We start from the raw sequence: 17,951 nt of genomic DNA, 5'->3' as shown, positions 1-17,951 counted from the left end.
TAACTGTCTGTTGAACCCGTCTACATTACACAGCTTTTGGCAGGGATCACAAGGAGTGAAACAGGAATTACCTAAGGAAAGGATACCAGACTGTGGGACCACAACGTAATCAATGAGGTGACCTCAGGTTAAAAGTTAACGGAGGAGAAACAGGAAATCACATGTGGAAACAGATCTTGAAATGTAACCCTTGTGGAAGGTACAAGGAATGGTGGGGCGACTGGTAATGCTGCTGCCCCTCTGTTCTAGTGACCTCGGTTCAACCCTGTCTGTGTGGAGTTTGCATGTCCTTCCTTCCTTTCCAGACCTGATGAAGAGCCTTGGCCCGAAACATTGACTGTTTATTCTCCACCAAAGATGCTGCCTGACCTGCCGAGTTCCTCCAGCATCTTGTTCGTGTGTGGTGCTCTTCCTGTGACTACGGGAACTTCTTCTGGGTGTTCTGGTTTCCTCCCTTATCCCAAAGACGTAGATTTGATAGGTTAATTGGCTGCTCTAAATTACCCCCAGTGTGTTGGCAAGTGGCAGAATCTGGGGGAGCTAACAGGAATTATGCAGAGCAGGTTACAGAGAACATTAATTCAGGGGATGAGATTGCACTGCCGAGCCAGCATAGACCTGACTGGGTGAATGGCTTACTTCTGATGGAAATCTGGTGATGATAAGATGCAGGAGGGGAGAAAGGTGTGTAATGGAATGACTTCAAGAAATTAAAAATGAAACCGTCTGTTGAAACATAACCTGCCCCAGCCCTTGTACAGCACGGATCACTTGTTTGAGGAGGACGAAGGTGTCAGCTAACATTTTCAGTCTGCCACATCCAGCCTGCTAGAGAAAGGTTAGCAGGGCTGCTTGAGAGGAACCAGGGAATAGAATTGACTGTTGAGCTCTTTCAAAGGCTGGTGTTAGGAAGGATGGCCAAACTTCTTCCATCAGTCTGCAACCGTTTGATTATAAGCAGTGTGTGCATGTACAGTTTTGTGAATATATTCACCACTACATATTTAATCACACGTTGGTAGATCATCAAAGAGGTAAGGCACATCATTATCCATATACTTCTACATCAATTGAAGCCATCACTTGTATTCCAGTGACTTCATTCCATTTATTTAATCGACCCCTTGCTGCTGACGCTAAGTGACAGTGAAGGGAAATGTATTTAAATTTGTGGTGTGGTGCAGCTGTTAACTATAACAGTATCCGGTGCAACTTAGAGTGAAGTCTGTGACCTACTTACATACCACTTTACCCCTGATACCGTGATTAAAAGCAGCTTTGAATCTAGTTTTTCCCTCCAGGGACTTTGATTTGCAAGAATTTTACAAACTGCAGAGAAAGATGGGGCCAATGAGAGAGAGGGGGTGTGAGTATACACAAACACACACTCACTTATTTAGAGACCGTAGCGGTGTGCTTCACAGTCCTGTCACGCACGTGGGCTTTTCCCCTTGTTGGTGAAGCAGACTTGGCGCCCTTTTGGGACCGGCCTCTATGCCGGCGCGCTGGCTGTTTGTGAGCCAGTTCGAGTGCGCTAGGAAGTGGGTCGCCACAAGACTATATTATGAATGCACGGAGGCCCCAGTTTCCTCCCACAGACCAAAGGGATACTGGTTAGTAGGTTAATTGGTTCTTGTAAATTGTCCCGGTTAGGCTAGGGTTAAATCATTGGGCTGCCAGGTGGCACAACTCATGGGGACTGTTTTGTGCCGTATCTCTAAATAAATAAATAAATGCTGGTGTAACAGTAGTAGCTAAAAGAATTAGTTAATAAGCACAGTCGCATAGTGGGTGACCAGGTAGTGTAGTGGTTAGTGCAACAGTATTACTGTGCCAGTGACCCAGGTTCAGTTCCTGGGTTAGTATGTTCTTCCCGTGACTGTGTAGGGATTTCCTCCGGGTGTTCCAGTTTCCTCCCACATTCCAAAGACATTCAAGTTAGTAGGTTAATTGGTCACATGGGTATAATTGTGCGACCTGGGCTCATTGGGCCGGAATGGCCTATTATTGTGCTACATCTCTAAAAAAATAAGCAGGCACACAAAAAATATATGCTTATTCATGTGTGGATAGGAACACACTCATCTGCATTTACACACATCACATCAACTACCTCCATGGGAATGTAATTGTTAATAGAAATGCACCCTTAATGTGGAAATAATTAGAATTATAAACTGTATTTGAAAAACAGATTAGATTTCCTCTGTTCCCTTCATATTCCACATTAACAAGTATGGAATTTACATAAAATTAATAAGGTTTTCTTTAAAAATAATCTCTCTGCCTTTTCTACTCATCTATGATTGAATGTCTGAGTCTCATCTTTCAATAACATTTTAATTACTGCTGCTAAGAATTCTGGCAAAGTTGTTTAAGGTTCCCTAACAGGACAAAATTGGATAAAACGGAGACTCTATTTCAATTTATCAGAATACTTTACAATTAATTGGTCCAGTTGGCTCACTTCTTTTTGTGGTAACTTGCTATGTGCAAAATGCCTGTTAATATTTTCGCACACCCCATTCTATTGTCTGATGAGGTGCATTGAAACAGTTCTGAAAGTCATGGTCTGTTATATAGATCTTTTTGCCCTTTACCTAGCAAAGCAGTAATTATTTTCCTTTTATGGCATCGGTCTTTCCACGTAACACTTTCAAGCAATTGCTTTATCTTAGGGCCCCAAACATTGCCATGATTTGTGACATCTAACATAGAAACAGCCTGAAACTCCAAGAAACACCCGCGAGTTTCCCTGCACTGGCTAATGTCATGTTTGCTGTGATATTTCCATTTTGTGTGGAGATCTGCCTGTGTAGCTGCAGAGGGAGCTCAGAGCATCGGCAAGCTTCAATGACTATCTAATCCCTCATATTACAAAGTACAATTATGAACAATGACCCAAAACCTTTCATCACTTGATCAGACTTTGACCTTTCCCCACATCATTTTACTCTTTGTCCAATTCATCACTCTAGTTTGTTCTACATGCTCCTTTAATATTCTTGTTGCTCAAGAAACCAAATAATTTCCTTTAAAATACTCTGTCTCACTGTGAATGGTTGCAGGGATTTTCTCATGACTTCTTCCTACCTTTATGTACATTCACCTGCCTTCTGTGCAAAAGAACCTCTTGTCATCTCACCATTAATTCTTTTTCTTGTAATTTTGGAATTTCACTCCCAAATTCCTCATCATCCATCTGGTGATAATTATTTTTAGTCATGAAAAGTATTATTCAGATAACTCCTTAACCACCTTATCTTCAATGAAAAAACTTCTGGCACAATCAGCACCTTTCACCTCTTCCAGCATCATACTGAATATTGTTAGACAACTGGTGGAGATTCACATGACAGACAGAACAAGGTTGTATTTGATCAAAGTAACAAGAGCACGGTAGTGCAGCGGTTAGCATAACGCTTTACAACACTAGCGACCCGGGTTCAATTCATGTGCCTGTAACCACCTGAGTTTCATCACACATTCCAGATATGTACAGGTTAGTAGGTTAATTGGTCACATGGGTGTTATTAGGTGGCAGCAGCTCGCTGGGCTGGAAAGGCCTGCTACAGTTCTGTACCTCTATCTTAAAAATTAAACTGGTTGGTGAGTGAAATCGCCAGAATGTTTTTGGTCTTCGCACCAAAGAGAATAACAAAGTACAGAAAGTAAGTAGCGGAAGTCTGGTTTCAACAGTAGAGTTGTTTTTTTTTAATTTTGGGGTAGAGTGCTGTACACTTGCTGGAGAAACTCAGCAAATCAGGCAATGTCTATGAAGGGAATGAACAGTTGATGTCTCAGAGATCGAGATCCTTCAGGAGAGTTGTCTGTGTATGGAGCTGTTTTCTAAAAGTCCATTCCTCTTTTGAAACTCGGTCTAAATAGTTTCAAACAGTAAGAACAACCTGGTCTTGAATGATACCCTTCCATTGATAATGTGCCATTTGAATTTATTGGTTAGTTTATGACCATTTATACAAACTAAAACAGAGGCAGTTAAATATTCTGGCAGGTGATGATGGTGGGTCATTCCTGAATCCTGACAGCAGAGGCTAAATCAAAATCTAGTTATTTCCCATGGTGTGTTCCCAGGCAACTCAGGCAAAGCGCTAGAGGAACTCAGCAAGGCTGGCAGCCTCTATGGAGGGGGAATAAACAGACGACCTTACCGGCTCAGTTCCTCACCATAGATGCTGCCTGACCTTCTGAGTTCCTTCAGCATTTTGTGCGTGTTGCTCTGGATTTCCAGCGTGTAAGGAATCTGCTGCGTTTATGTGTTCTACCGCTGCCGCCACGGCGCTCAAAGTGTTAACAAGTGCTCTTCCCTGTTTGTGTTGAGAAACGTGCCAAATGTATTCATTCAGTGAAAGAGCTTGTTCCTGCAAAAAGGATTCAGGGGAAAAAAGCTCTTAGGCTTGGCACCAGTTTCGAATAGAGTTGCACCTCCCACTTTCAGCACCTGGCGTTCTGAAGACAGTTGCATCTGTGGCAATTCCTTCACCCTCCACCCCATCTTCATTGAAGAAAAGAGAGAGAGGGGGAGAGAGAGAGCGAGAGAGGAGAGATATGTGACAACTGCCGCACTGGCTGCCTAAACGAGGCCTCCCACACCTGTCCCTCTCGATCTGTGGGCAACAGTTGTCCAAGCGGACTCGCCGAGGGCGATTTATTTGCCACCAGCGTGCCGAGGGAAAACATGACTTCTTTCCAATTGGACTTTCTGCCTGAAATAATGGTTGATACTTGTGGCCTGACGTCCGACACACTGTAAGTAGGACGGCCGAATGCGGCTTTGCAAAAGGGTCGATAGCGTGCAGCTCCTTGCAAATTGTGTCTTGTTAGGACAAGAGTTTCCTTGGAGAGAGAGATACTAACATTAAATAAAAGAGCGCCAGACTCCGTGAGCCGAGAATGGAGGAGGCTAAAACGGTCTAACTGCGGAGAGGGATGTTTGTGCGAAGCTGTTTTACCTCTGTGAAAGGACAAATGTAATTGGCAAGACTTTCTGGGCTGTGTGTGTGAGAGAGAGACTGTGAGCAAAAGGATGCAAGATGGAGAACATTTATTTAGTGTCCGTGTTGTTGGGGAGGCTTGCGGAGCCGCGGGCTAGGAGGGGAGAGAGAGAGAGCGAGCGATTGAGCGGAGGGCAGGGGACAGGTGAAGCTTCGTCTCCCAGCCGCCTGTGGTCAGTCGGGTCCGGGCCGGGCGGAGCCCTGGCTAGAGGACGGGGGTGGAGATGTGGATGGGGAGAGCGGGCTGTCGGCAAGGAGACGTAGTCTCCTGGTGAGGAGGGACGTGTGAGAGCAACTGCTTCCCTAGAAACCGGTGGAGAGGTTGCGAATAATGAGTCCCACCCCTTTCCTATACCGTATTCCGTGGTGTGGGGGTGGGGTGGAATCAGTGAGATTTTTTCTTCGCTCCCTCACCCAATGTCCCAGAGTGGACAGGAATCTCTCCTACCTCTCGTTTCGCCCGGGTCATGGTGTACGCTCCCAAATACAGACTTCTGTATTCCCCTGGGGTGTCCGCATGCCGCCCATACGCCCTCCCCCCCCCTTCCCCGTCACACTCCGCCTCGCCTCCCCTCTTCCACCTCTCTTCCCCTCCACGACCCCCCTCCTCCCCTCTTTCCCCCTTCCCTCCCCTCTTTCCCCCTTCCCTCCCCTCTTTCCCCTTCCCTCCCCTCTTTCCCCCTTCCCTCCCCTCTTTCCCCCTTCCCTCCCCTCTTTCCCCCTTCCCTCCCCTCTTTCCCCCTTCCCTCCCCTCTTTCCCCCTTCCCTCCCCTCTTTCCCCCTTCCCTCCCCTCTTTCCCCCTTCCCTCCCCTCTTTCCCCCTTCCCTCCCCTCTTTCCCCCTTCCCTCCCCTCTTTCCCCCTTCCCTCCCCTCTTTCCCCCTTCCCTCCCCTCTTTCCCCCTTCCCTCCCCTCTTTCCCCCTTCCCTCCCCTCTTTCCCCTTCCCTCCCCTCCCCTCCCCTCTTTCCCCTTCCCTCCCCTCCCCTCCCCTCTTTCCCCTTCCCTCCCCTCCCCTCCCCTCTTTCCCCTTCCCTCCCTCCCCCCTTCCCTCCCCTCCCCCTTCCCTCCCCTCCCCCCTTCCCTCCCCTCCCCCCTTCCCTCCCCTCCCCCCCTTCCCCTCCCCTCCCCTCTTTCCCCTTCCCTCCCCTCCCCCCCTTCCCCTTCCCTCCCCTCCCCCCCTTCCCTCCCCTCCCCCCCTTCCCTCCCCTCCCCCCTTTCCCCTCCCCTCCCCTCTTTCCCCTCCCCTCCCCTCCCCTCTTTCCCCTCCCCTCCCCTCCCCTCTTTCCCCTCCCCTCCCCTCCCCTCTTTCCCCTCCCCTCCCCTCCCCTCTTTCCCCTCCCCTCCCCTCCCCTCTTTCCCCCTTCCTCCCCATTTCCTGCCTCCAACCCTTCCCTCTCTCCACATCTTCTTAACCACCACCTCCACTCCCTCACTCGACACTTCCTCTCCCCTTTCTCCCCATCACCCTCTCCTCTCTCCACATGTCATCCCCTTCTCCCCTCTTGCCAGACACCACCCCTCCCTTCCTCCTTTTCCACCTCCCCTCCCCGTTCCAGACACTACGCCCTTACCCTCTCCAGAAATGACTACCCCTGCCCCTCATTCTGCATATCACTCCTTCCTCCCACTTTCCCTTTCACCGCATACCACACCCCCTCCTTCCCCCTCTCTCTCTGCACACCACCCTTCCTCCCACTCCCCATCTCTGCACACCATCTCCTCCTTCCTATCCCCCCTCTCCTTCCCTCTGCACCACCCCTCCTCCTCCCCTACCACCTCTCTCCATGCACCACCTCTCCCACCTTCCCTCAGTGCACCAGGTAGGCTTATGAGCCTATACAGTAGATGAGGTCTAGTGAGCAACATTCTCCGATAAGCAATTGCAAATACTAGTCAAATGGGCTAAACCAAACTCAGATGGGAGAAACAACAATTCATATTCTGTTATGTAGCCTCCAAATTGATGGCATGAACATTATTTTCTCCAACCTTTTATAGTTTTTCGCCTCTCCTTCCTTCTCTTTGTCCGTTCCCCATTCTGGTTCAACTCCTCTCCTTTCTTCGATGGCCTGCTGCCCTCTTCAGATAGGTTCCTCCTTTGGTCCTTTACCCTCTCCACCTGTCACCTCCCAGCTTCTTACTTCATTCTCCCCCTCTCCCACCGCTTTTCCTTTCTCTTGCCTCCTGCCAGCTCGTACTTCCTACCCTTCCTCCACCATCTTGTTTTGTCTTCCTTTGCTGCCCTGATGAAGGGTATCAGTCCAAAATTTTGATTGCTTGTACCCCTCCTCCCTGACGTTCTCGGCCATTTCTGTGTGCTGCAGGGGCGGGATCAGTTTGCCCATTCTCACTCCAGTGAGCCTAAACATCTGTGGAAAAGGAGGGTTGTAACCCAGTTAAGTCGATGTAAAATGTGTAAGTCCCAGGTCGCCTCAAATCAGTGTGTACTGGGGTTACTGGACAAAAGATCTGTGCTTGCTCACTGCTAAATTCATTAGGAATGATGCAGCTGGAGCAGATTTGGGGAGCAGTCACTATCTGAGCTCGGAGAATGAGTTGGGAATTGTGGAACATTCTTTTCGTCCAGTATACAGGAGGATATGTTTCCAAAACAGACAGGCAGCTGCCGTTTGTCTCAGTGGGACCTGTTGAAAACAGGAAAGGCTGTCATTGCATATCTTCTGATTTTTATTCAGTGACTTCCTTCTTAGGATAAACTGACTTTCTTTCACTCAGCTGTGAGAGAGAAGGACTAACAAATCGACCTGCATCTCAGCTTTGAGTCTTTCATAAATGGATGTTGGTGTTCTTCTTTTCCGTTTAGACTCCACGCAGACAGCTTAACTTCGAGGAGATTGTTTTGGCACAGGTTTGTGGGGGTGGTATTGGGGAAAAACAGCTTTTTGAATTTGCTTGAAAAGCAAAAGATGAGGAAGTGACTACTTTCGTGCTGAGATCTTGGCTTGACTGGTGACGCGCTTGTGTATCTCTGCAAGTTTTGAGCATCTGGACATCATTGGGGGGGGTACAAAGATGAAAGGTTTCTTTGTCACGTGTACATCGAGACAGTGAAATGCGTCATTTGATTCAATTCAAATCAAATCAGCAAGGTTTGATATAATCGTTGATACAAATATGATCTATATCGATTTTATATACGCACACTCGAAGGCTACGTTATTAGATACCTCCTATACCTAATAAAGAGGCCACTGGATGGATGTACGTTTGTGGTTTTCTGCCGTTGTAGCCCATCCACTTCGAGATCCGATGTATCGGGCATTCAGAGATACACTTCTGCCACGCCACTGTTGTAACATGTGGTTATTCGAGGCACTGTCACCTTCCTGTGAACTTGAACCTGTCTGGCCATTCTTTTTTGACCTTTCTCATTAACAAGGCCTTTTCACCCACAGAACCACTACTCTCTGGATTTTTTTTTTGCTTTTTTGCACCATTCTGTTGAAACTCGAGGTGGTTGTGTGTGAAAATGAGTCTGTTAGAAACTGTTGATCTCCTGCCAAACAACACTGCCTGGCACCAACAATCATTCCACAGTTAAGTCACTTAAATCACATTTGAATTGAATTGAATTGAATTGACTTTATTACTTGCATCCCTCATGTACATGAGTGAAAATCTTTGTTACGACTCCATCTAAATGTGCAATTTATAGTAATTTATAATAAATAGTATGTACAACAGGATAGTCAATATAACAGAAGTACCTTGTGTCAGCATGAATTAATCAGACTGATGGCCTGGTGGAAGAAGCTGTCCCGGAGCCTGTTGGTCCTGACTTTTACGCTGCGGTACTGTTTCACAGATGGCAGCAGCTGGAATAGTTTGTGGTTGGGGTGACTCGGGTTCCCATTGATCTTTCAGGCCCTTTTTACACACCTGTCTTTGAAAATGTCCTGAATCATGGGAAGTTCACATCTAAAGACGTGCTGGGCTGTCCGCACCACTCTTCTGCAGAGTCCTGCGATTGAGGGAAGTACAGTTCCCACACCAGGCAGTGATGCAGCCAGTCAAAATGCTCTCAATTGTGCCCCTGTACAAAGTTCTTAGGATTTGGGGGCCTCTACCAAACTTCTTCAACTGTCTGAGGTGAAAGAGGCACTTGTGCCTTTTTCACCGCTCAGTGGTATGTACAGACCTCATGAGATCCTCAGTGATGTTTACGCTGAGGAACTTAAAGCTGTTCACCCTCTCAACCCAGATCCATTGACAGGGTGATGACTTCTTCTCTGTAGGCTGCCTCATAATTGTTTAAGATTAGGCCAGTCAGTGTAGTGTCATCAGCAAATTTAATAAGCAGATTGGAGCTGTGGGTGGCAACACAGTCATGGGCAACACAGAGAGTAAAGGGGGGGGGGCTTGGGACACAGCCCAGAAGGGCAGAAGTGAGAGAGCCCACTCTTACTACCTACCAGCGATCTGACAGGAAGTTCAGGATCCAGCTACACAAGGCAGGGTCTCCTCCCCCCCATTTTGATGTTTGGTCTGAACAACAACTGAACCTTTTGACCACATCTGCATGCTTTTATGCATTGAGTGGTTGTCACATGATTGGCTGATTGGATAGTTTCATTAATGAGCAGGTGACACGAATAAAGTAGCCACTTAGTATGTAGTTTCCTTAAGAGAAAGAGTCGATTACCTTTTCAGTTGATCTTTTACTTCCCTTTTTCAAGATGGCTTGTGATAGTCAACCGTTCGACTGGTTTGGCTGGAATTCTTACTTTTATTACCCAAGGAAGTTTACCAGTGGTCTGGTGTTGATTTTTGTCAAATATGCTTCATTTGCATTGTAAAGTTAGGAACATTTATTGTTCGTGTTTTTCTTTCTGATCCTGTGCCAGCTATTTGTTTATTTTCATGGCAAAAACCCCCATAGCTGGGTGGTTAATTGAAGTAAATTATCCCCAGCATTTGTGTTTGGACACAGATTTAATAATGTTGTAGGTTAGTCCAAAGTTGTCAACAATGCAGGCTTTATCCTGACTGACAGGATGCAAGTGTCATTGGTTTGGCCATCAGTTATGAGTTCTGAGTTCCCACTGAGTGACACAGCATTAATTGGAAATCTTGTTCAGAAAAAAGGCACCATTAAAGGAAATGGAGCTGTCACAGTAATACAGTGAGGGAGCTATTGTTGGGGTTGAGAACGTTTGTGGAAGAATGAAGGTTAATGTAGGGATGGGTGAAAGGATGCTGTAGATGATTGAGTTGGACTTATTTTCTAAAAGATGAAGAGAGAGAGTAATCCCTGCATATCAGAATGAGAATTATCACTGACATGTGGCGCAAAATGTGCAGTTTTGTAGCAGCAGTAAGGTGCAAAGACGTAAAAAAAAATCTACAAATTTTCTCCCCATAACCTTTGGTGCCCATACTGATCAAGAATCCATCAACCTCCACCTTAAATATGCCCAGTGACTTGGCCTCCACAGTTGTCTTTAGCAATGAATTCACAGATTCACCACCTTCCAGCTAAAGAAATTCTTCCTCCTCTGTTTCAAAGGGGTACCTTCATATTTTGAGTCTGTACTCTGGTTTAAGACTCTTCCACGATTGGAAATGTCTTCTCCACGTTCACCCTAGAAGGGAGGGTAGAGTTACATAGACCTTGGAGTAGGTTAAAAGGTTGGTGCAACATCATGGGCTGTAGGGCCTGTACCATGCTGTACTGTTCTTTATTCTAAAACAGCAAAGGAATAACAAGGTGACATTAATTCATGGACCAGTCAGAATTTCAAAAAAGCAGAGGAGAAGAAGCTGTTCCCATTTGTCTTAGTACCGCACTGCTGGAAGTGATTGAGATTGATTTTATGTACTGAATTTGCTTGTACTATCCTCCATTCACAGTGTTTTCCTGGAGAAATGATCCAGCTTTTATTGGGAGAAGTTGCTCAGTTTGCGGTCCTTTAGTTCAAGCAGTCTTTGACCATGAGAATATTAACTTTTGGTTTGCTGTGCAATAGACTAATTGATTGGGAGTCACCTGTCTTCCCCAATCTTCCCAATTCCTTCACTGATGCTGTGTTGTCAATGCATGCACTGGATGTGGAATTGGTCAATGATCCAAGGTCAAGTTTACATCATCCTTGACTCCAAGGAATTCCAAACAAGAAACAGAAATACAAAATTAAGCTCAACTGAACAAATTTACAAGGAGTGCTGCCAAAAGAAAGCAACATCCATCATCAAGGACCCCCATCGTCCAGCCATGCTCTCTTCTTACTATTACCATCAGGCAGGAGGTATATGAGCCTTAGGTCCCACACCACCAGGTTCAGGAATAAGTTACTTTGAACTTTGAAAGTTCACCAAATGTTTAACAAACTACATTCTTCTTGTTGTTATCAAATGCTTTATTTAATGATGAATGGTATAGAGGATGTAGAGTGTTATGGAAATGCACCTGGAAGACTTCAAACTTCAAAGATCAAAAGAAGACCAATTGCAAATATTTTAAAAAAAACAATAATAATAAAAAATAAACAACCAATAAATAATACTGAGAGCATGAGTTGTAGAGTTCTTGAAAGTGAGTCCATTGGTTGTGGAATTAGTTCAGTGTTGAGTTGAGTGAAGTTATCCGCTCTGGTTCAGGAGCCTGATGTTTCAAGGGTGATAACTGTTCCTGTTGTGGAATCAGTGCATGTTCCTCTTCCCCTGCTGCTGCTTTTGCACCCTTTATTTTCTACATTGTGGTCTACTTTAGAATTTCACATTGAGGTGAAGTCTCACAGGAGCCGTCACCGATCCATTTGTGAGCGCAGCTTTAGCCGGCAGCACTCAGTGCAGATCGAGGTAATAATGGGTAAGTTTAAGTGGAATTCATGCATGGATTGGCAGAAGTCAGCCACACTTTTTGAGAATGAATATTAGCTCACTGAAATGACTTCTTGCCTAGCAGGCTCACTATCTCAAGCAAATGTGATTGTCGGGAAATTTTTCGAAGTAGTGTGTACACATCGTCTGCTGGTCACTGGTGCAGAGATTAACTCGAATTACACCTTTGAGTGGCTGTAGATTTCATTAGCCGTTAGAAACAAATGTGTTTCTCAAGTGGATATTGGGAATGCACAAGTCTGCAGATAAGTGTGTTTGAGCTTTCTCTTCACTGAAATACTTCCTTTAACCCTGAGGGTTAGTTTGTCAAAGTCAGAATGTTATGTGTGTGAATTTATCCTTTGTTATTGCTGTGTTATTGTCTAACCTTTCACATTCTCCTAACAGTAGTGACCATTGTAACTCTGTCATCATTATTGAGATTCAGGACTATTGAAACCATTGTAACCCACACAAAATGCTGGAGGAACTCAGCAGGTCAAGCAGAGTGACACTTCGGGCTGAGATATTTCATCGGGATTAGAAAGGAAGGGGAAGAAACCAGAATAAATTGGAGGGAGGGAAAGGTGTACAGGCTGGCGGATGATAGATGAAACCAGCTGAGGGGAAAGGTCGGTGGGTAGGGATGGGGGGAATGAAGTGATAGGTGGAAAAGGTAAAGGGCTGACGAGGAATCTATAGGGGAAGACATGGGATTATGGCAGAAAGGGAAGAAAGGGCACCAGATGGAGGTGATGGGCAGGTAAGGAGAAGAAAAGTGATGGTTAAACACATTGTAAATGCCCTTTTTTTAAAATGGCCTTGTAGCATGTATAAACACACACAAAATGCTGGAGGAACTCCAGAATGTTTGTGTGTGTGGGGCGGGTGCTTAAGATTCCCCACATCTGCAGAATCTTTTGCCCCTCAGGTAAAAGTTCCTCCTGCTGCCCCTTGGTAAAACTAGGTGATGCCTGTGATCAGAGCTGTTGAATAACCTGCTGGTTCTTCATCCTGAGTGATGGCCACTTGACTGGGCAACAGCTGGCACATCCATTCCCGTGGGACCTGAGACCAGAGTGGGCACTTTCCCAGAAGGAGGTGAGAAATTTGGAAAAGGGTAGAAGTGTTGTCTTTGATCCTTCAGTTAAATTTGAAGAAACTTGGAGACCATTTATTCAACATTTTCATATGAGTTAAACTGACTTTTCCTAAACCCTGCTTCTCTTATCCTTAATTATTTGGATGTAGGTACAGAGCTATTGACGCTACTGTGTATATTTGACATAATGCAATGGCCCTTGTTGGTTAGGTTTTTCTTTTCTTTTTTGGGGATTTTTTTTCTTATTTACTCCTTTTTTCGTAATTATGAGTTTGGGAGGTTATATATGGATTATCATCTATTTGAATGTATACTTAACCTATTATGTACTCTCAAACTCTCTGTATTCATTTTTCATTTATGTTTGTTTAAAATTAATAAAAAGATTTTTTTTTAAAATTTGGGAAAGGGAAGGGCAGAAGTATCAAGAGAAGGAAATAAATAAATGGGATGTTTGCTTTGAGTGAACATATGCAAGTTAATGTTGCTGCATTCGTTGAGTACCTGGGATGAGATAATGCAGACTCGGTGTAGGAGGAGGTATTGTACTGCATTTTGTCTTCACAGGGGTTGTTGTTACACAGTGGAGTGGATCTTCCTGTAATGAATTACATGAAGAGAAAGTGCTTGTTGGAAATTAAACTTCATTAGATAGGAGCAGCAGCCATTACGTTGCTAACAATTTGCAAAGTGGTCATGCCCAGCCCTTTTATTTTGGAAAACGTTGTTTTTGCTTAATTAGTTGAGAAATTTTACACCCACTGATTGCCAGGCTTGCTATTTCACAAGATGAATATGATACTGTTTTAACCTTCTCGCTGACAAGCTTTGCAAATAGTTTAAACCTGGCTAAGGGAGTGGGTTTAATTATGATAATTTTTCAAGAGAATGCCGAGTATGTTTTTTTACTCCTTAATAAAGCCCTTCAGTATGACAATTGGACCTTTGTATTCCATTGTTAATGTACAGTGTAAGTAATATAGATGATGAACAAACATTGCATGCAAATCATTAATCTATTTCCCCACACGCCTGATTCTTCCCCTATTACTCTTTCTTGCACACTTGTGAAAATGCTGATAATTATGAATCAGCCCGAAGGACCCATTGACTTTATCTGCAGTGGCAGTATAAATATAGATGAGCAGTTAGTTAATGAGAATGGAAACTCGTTCACCCCCTATGCAATTTGCTGTGTTTACCTAATGAAAGTTTTAATGGGAACAATTGGATAAGATGAATAATCTACCCATCTGGGGGAAATCTGACTCCCATTAAGTGACTTCTACAGAATGACTTAATTGTGACACCATTACTCTAGGTGGGTCTTCCAATTCAGGCAAGGAGTTTTGGTTTAGTATATGATGTGCAGAGCAACTGATGTACAGAGGGATCTTGGGGGTCAATGTCCATAGTTCCCTGAAATTGGTAATGCGCAAAATTAAGATGTTAAGATTAGCTTTGTCGCATATACACTTGGTGGCCACTTTATCATGTACCTACTGCACTTAATAAAATGTCATTGAGTGTATATTTGTGGTCACATGGTGTGGTTGTTTGAGTTATTGTCACCGTCCTATCATCTTGAACCAGTCTGGCTATTCTCCTCTGACCTCTCTCACTAAAAAGGCATTTTTGTCTACAGAACTGCTGCTCATTGATTTTTTTTTGTTGTCTTTCTCATCATCCTCTGTAAACTCTAGAGACTGCTGTGTGTGAAAATTCCCGAAGATCAGCAGTTTCTGAGATACTCAATCCACCCCATCTGGCACCAGCAATCATTCCATGGTCAAAATCACTTAGATTACACCTCTTCCCCATTCTGCTGTTTGATCTGAATCTCTTGACCATGTCTTCATGATTTTATACATAAAGTTGTTGCCACATGATTGGATATTTGCAGTGACAAGCAGATGTACAGGTGTATCCAATAAAGTGGCCACTGAGTGTACATAGAAACACACAGCGAAATGTATCAGATCAGCAAGGATCGTACTGGTCAGTCTACAAGTGTTGCCAAGCATCTGGCGCCAATATGGCATGCTCACAACTAACCCTAACCGTACGTCTTTGGAACATGGAAGGAACAGGGAACACCGGGAGGAAACCTGTGTGGTCACAGGGAGAATGTACAGGCAGCGGCAGGAATTGAACCCTGATTAGTGATTGCTGATGCTGTAAAGCAGTGTGCTAACTGCTGCGCTACCGTGCAGCCCACACACAATCAAAAGTTGGTAGCTTGGTAAAGAAAACATATGGCATGACTTTATTAATTGAGACATTGAATTCAAGAATCAGGAAATTACATTATAACTTTATAAACCTCGGGTTAGGCCACATCTGGAGCACTGCTTTCAGTTCTGTTCATTCCCTTGTTGGAAGGATGTGGAGGATGCAGATTTTTTTTTACCAGGAACCTGTCCGGATTAGAGAGCATGTGCGATAAGACAAAGTTGGACGTACTTGGCTTTTCTTCTCTGGAGTGGCAGAGGCTAAGGAGAGACCTGCTTGGAGTTTATAATGTTAAGAGAGGTACAGATAGATGGCTGCTATCTTTTTCCCAGGGTTGAAATGCCAAGTGCTAAAAGACATGCATTTAAGATGAGAGGGAGAACTTTGAAGGAGATGTGTGGGTCATGTGTTTTTTTTTACACAGTGCTGGGTGCCTAGAATGCACTGCCAGCGGTGTTGATGGATGAAAAAATGATAGAAGTGTTTAAGAGGCTCTTAGATAGGGCACATGAACAGGTAGAGAATGGAGGAATGTGGACCATGTGCAGACAGAAGGAACTTGGTGCCATTAACTTAATTGGTTCAATACAAATTGTGGGCCAAAGGTTTCGTTCCTATGCTGTACTGTGGTTAAAGCTATTGGGAATCGCCTGAGCTGGTGGGTGGAGGAAGACGTACAACTTTCAACCTGTCATTCCAGACAAGAAATGAGCAGCAGATCACCTGACCAATTTGGAGATTTCCCTTTCTAACTCCCAAAAGAAAATCTAAATTGGGAATCGTCTCCAAAGCGGCAACATAGTAAAGCACTCAATTCTCATGTGCAGGCAGCAGCCATTTTATAAAGATGGAATTGTGTCCCTTTGCTGTATCTGGTCATTTGATGAAGAGAGCACAAGCACCAACGACTTGTTGCCCTTTGATTTAAACCAAAAACAATTTCTTTATTAAATATAAAGTCCTGATGAAAGTTCTCAACCCAAAGCATTGACTCTCCATAGTTGCTCCATAATTTCTGCAGCATTTTGTGTGTGTTACTTGGGATTTCCAGCATCTGCATAATCTCTTGTGTTTATGCTTTAAATAGTAAGTCATCATTTTAAGTCGTACTTTCCATTCTCTGCTCCAAACCTTTGTATTTGTCAGGGTCTATGTTTAGTACAGCGGTGTTAGTCAGTATGTAGTCAGTGCTCATTGACTCTCAGTAGTTTTATATTTTGCCTGGGTCACCCCACTGGCTTCCAGTAATTGCCTCTGACGGTGAACACTGTCTTGAAGATTGGAAAAGGAAGCAGAGACAGTTACTCTGTAGTCACAAATGCCCACTTGGATATTTCTAATGCTTGGACGGATACAAGCTAAGTGACCTTGAAATTGACTCAAGCACCATTGACTTTTCCCTTCCTTGTGGGAGGTTCAGAGATAACATAGTCTAGTAGCTCCTTGCAACATTTTAAATCTAAGTGATATTTTTGATATATAGAGGAAGATCTATTTGCACGGGGACAGGCAGGTGCAGAGGAAACAAAAGACATTAGCAAATTTTGACACATTTATCTTTGGTCTATCTGCAGTCAGGTTTGGTTACTGAGCTTCAGGAGATTTGGGAAACATCAGTTCTGACCTCGTGTTGTATAATGCGAAGCAGGCTCACAAGTAACTGCAAACACAAGCGATCCTGCAGTTGCTGGAAATCCAGAGTAGTAGCACACAAAATGCTGCCCTGTAGGTCAGGCAGCATCCGTGGAAAGGAAGAAAGAGTTGACATTTCGGGCTGAAAAACTTCCATCAGGTCCTGCCTAACCTGCTGAGTTCCTCCAGCATTTTGTGTGTGTTAACTCACAAATAACTCAATGGGATCTGGATTCCTGATGCCAGTTCGATTCAATAGTATTTGGACCCAGCAAGTTTCATTATTCATTAGTAAGTGCCCACTTAACCTCACGTTTTTGGATCAAGAAAATATTTTTCATTAATAATTAAATTTGATAATGTGGGCACTCCAGTAACAACAAGAGTCCTGAATTTTTAAAAATTCTGCAGAGAATTTTTTTTGCATTTGCCAAATCAACACAGTGAATTAAAACAGATTTGAGTTATTGATTAATGTGTATATACTTTTGGCAGGTGATTAAATAAAGTACTTAATGGCCTCCTGCCATTGATTTATGTATATATACATAGTATATCCCTGACCTCCAATATAAACTGTCCTGAAAATTCACACTGATAAAAATCAAAATAAATTTCTAAAATTAGGCTTTTGTTTCCTCTGTTCAATTTACTACAAACAAAAATCAAGTCCTGTGAAATAATGGCTGCTATTTGCCCTATTGAAGTGTCTCACCTATTAGATAAAACAGTAACTGAATTCGAGAATAAACTTTAAAGAAATTGTGGCTGAATCACTGTCATAGTAAAAGCAATGCTGTTTTTTTTATTAATAACAGTAATTTATAGAGGTCAGTCAGCATGTTTGGTTCAGGGGTTAAGAGAACTTGGATGAGAAAAGGATGCTTTTTAGACATGTTGAAGGCAACTTGTACCTTTCAGTGATTGTGTTATCTTGTAGCTCACATTGTGAACCAGCTAACAGCCTTCATCAGCTGTCAGCGATCATTTCTTGCACAAGCTTCACCTTCTCTCAGCTGTCGTTCCCCCTCTGCCATCTCTCTCCCTTTCATTATGTTTCTTTCTGCTATTTCTTTCTATCCTTTTCCTAGACCTTGTCTAGGAGATGGGGAAGGAAGGAGACTGTGTTT

General features: G+C 44.0%; 1 protein-coding gene across 14 annotated transcripts in view; it reads left to right on the top strand.

Annotated features, from left to right (window-relative positions):
* The window catches only part of celf2 (cugbp, Elav-like family member 2), a 1,088,079-nt gene that overhangs the window by 702,669 nt on the left and 367,459 nt on the right, over positions 1-17,951 (top strand). Inside the window, exon 1 of one of the 14 annotated variants that reach the window (XM_073066511.1) lies at positions 4,413-4,770. The exons of the other annotated variants lie outside the window; for them this stretch is intronic. Within the exon in view, the coding sequence (XP_072922612.1) occupies positions 4,700-4,770 (71 nt within the window). The 5' untranslated portion in view covers positions 4,413-4,699. Of the gene's footprint in view, positions 1-4,412; positions 4,771-17,951 lie in introns of those variants that run through there. 14 annotated transcript variants of the gene reach the window in all.

Source organism: Hemitrygon akajei, chromosome 14 (assembly GCF_048418815.1).
Source record: "Hemitrygon akajei chromosome 14, sHemAka1.3, whole genome shotgun sequence".
Taxonomy (NCBI): Eukaryota; Metazoa; Chordata; class Chondrichthyes; order Myliobatiformes; family Dasyatidae; genus Hemitrygon; species Hemitrygon akajei.
Note: the sequence above shows the minus strand (reverse complement) of the source record. Positions and strands in the feature narration are given on the sequence as shown.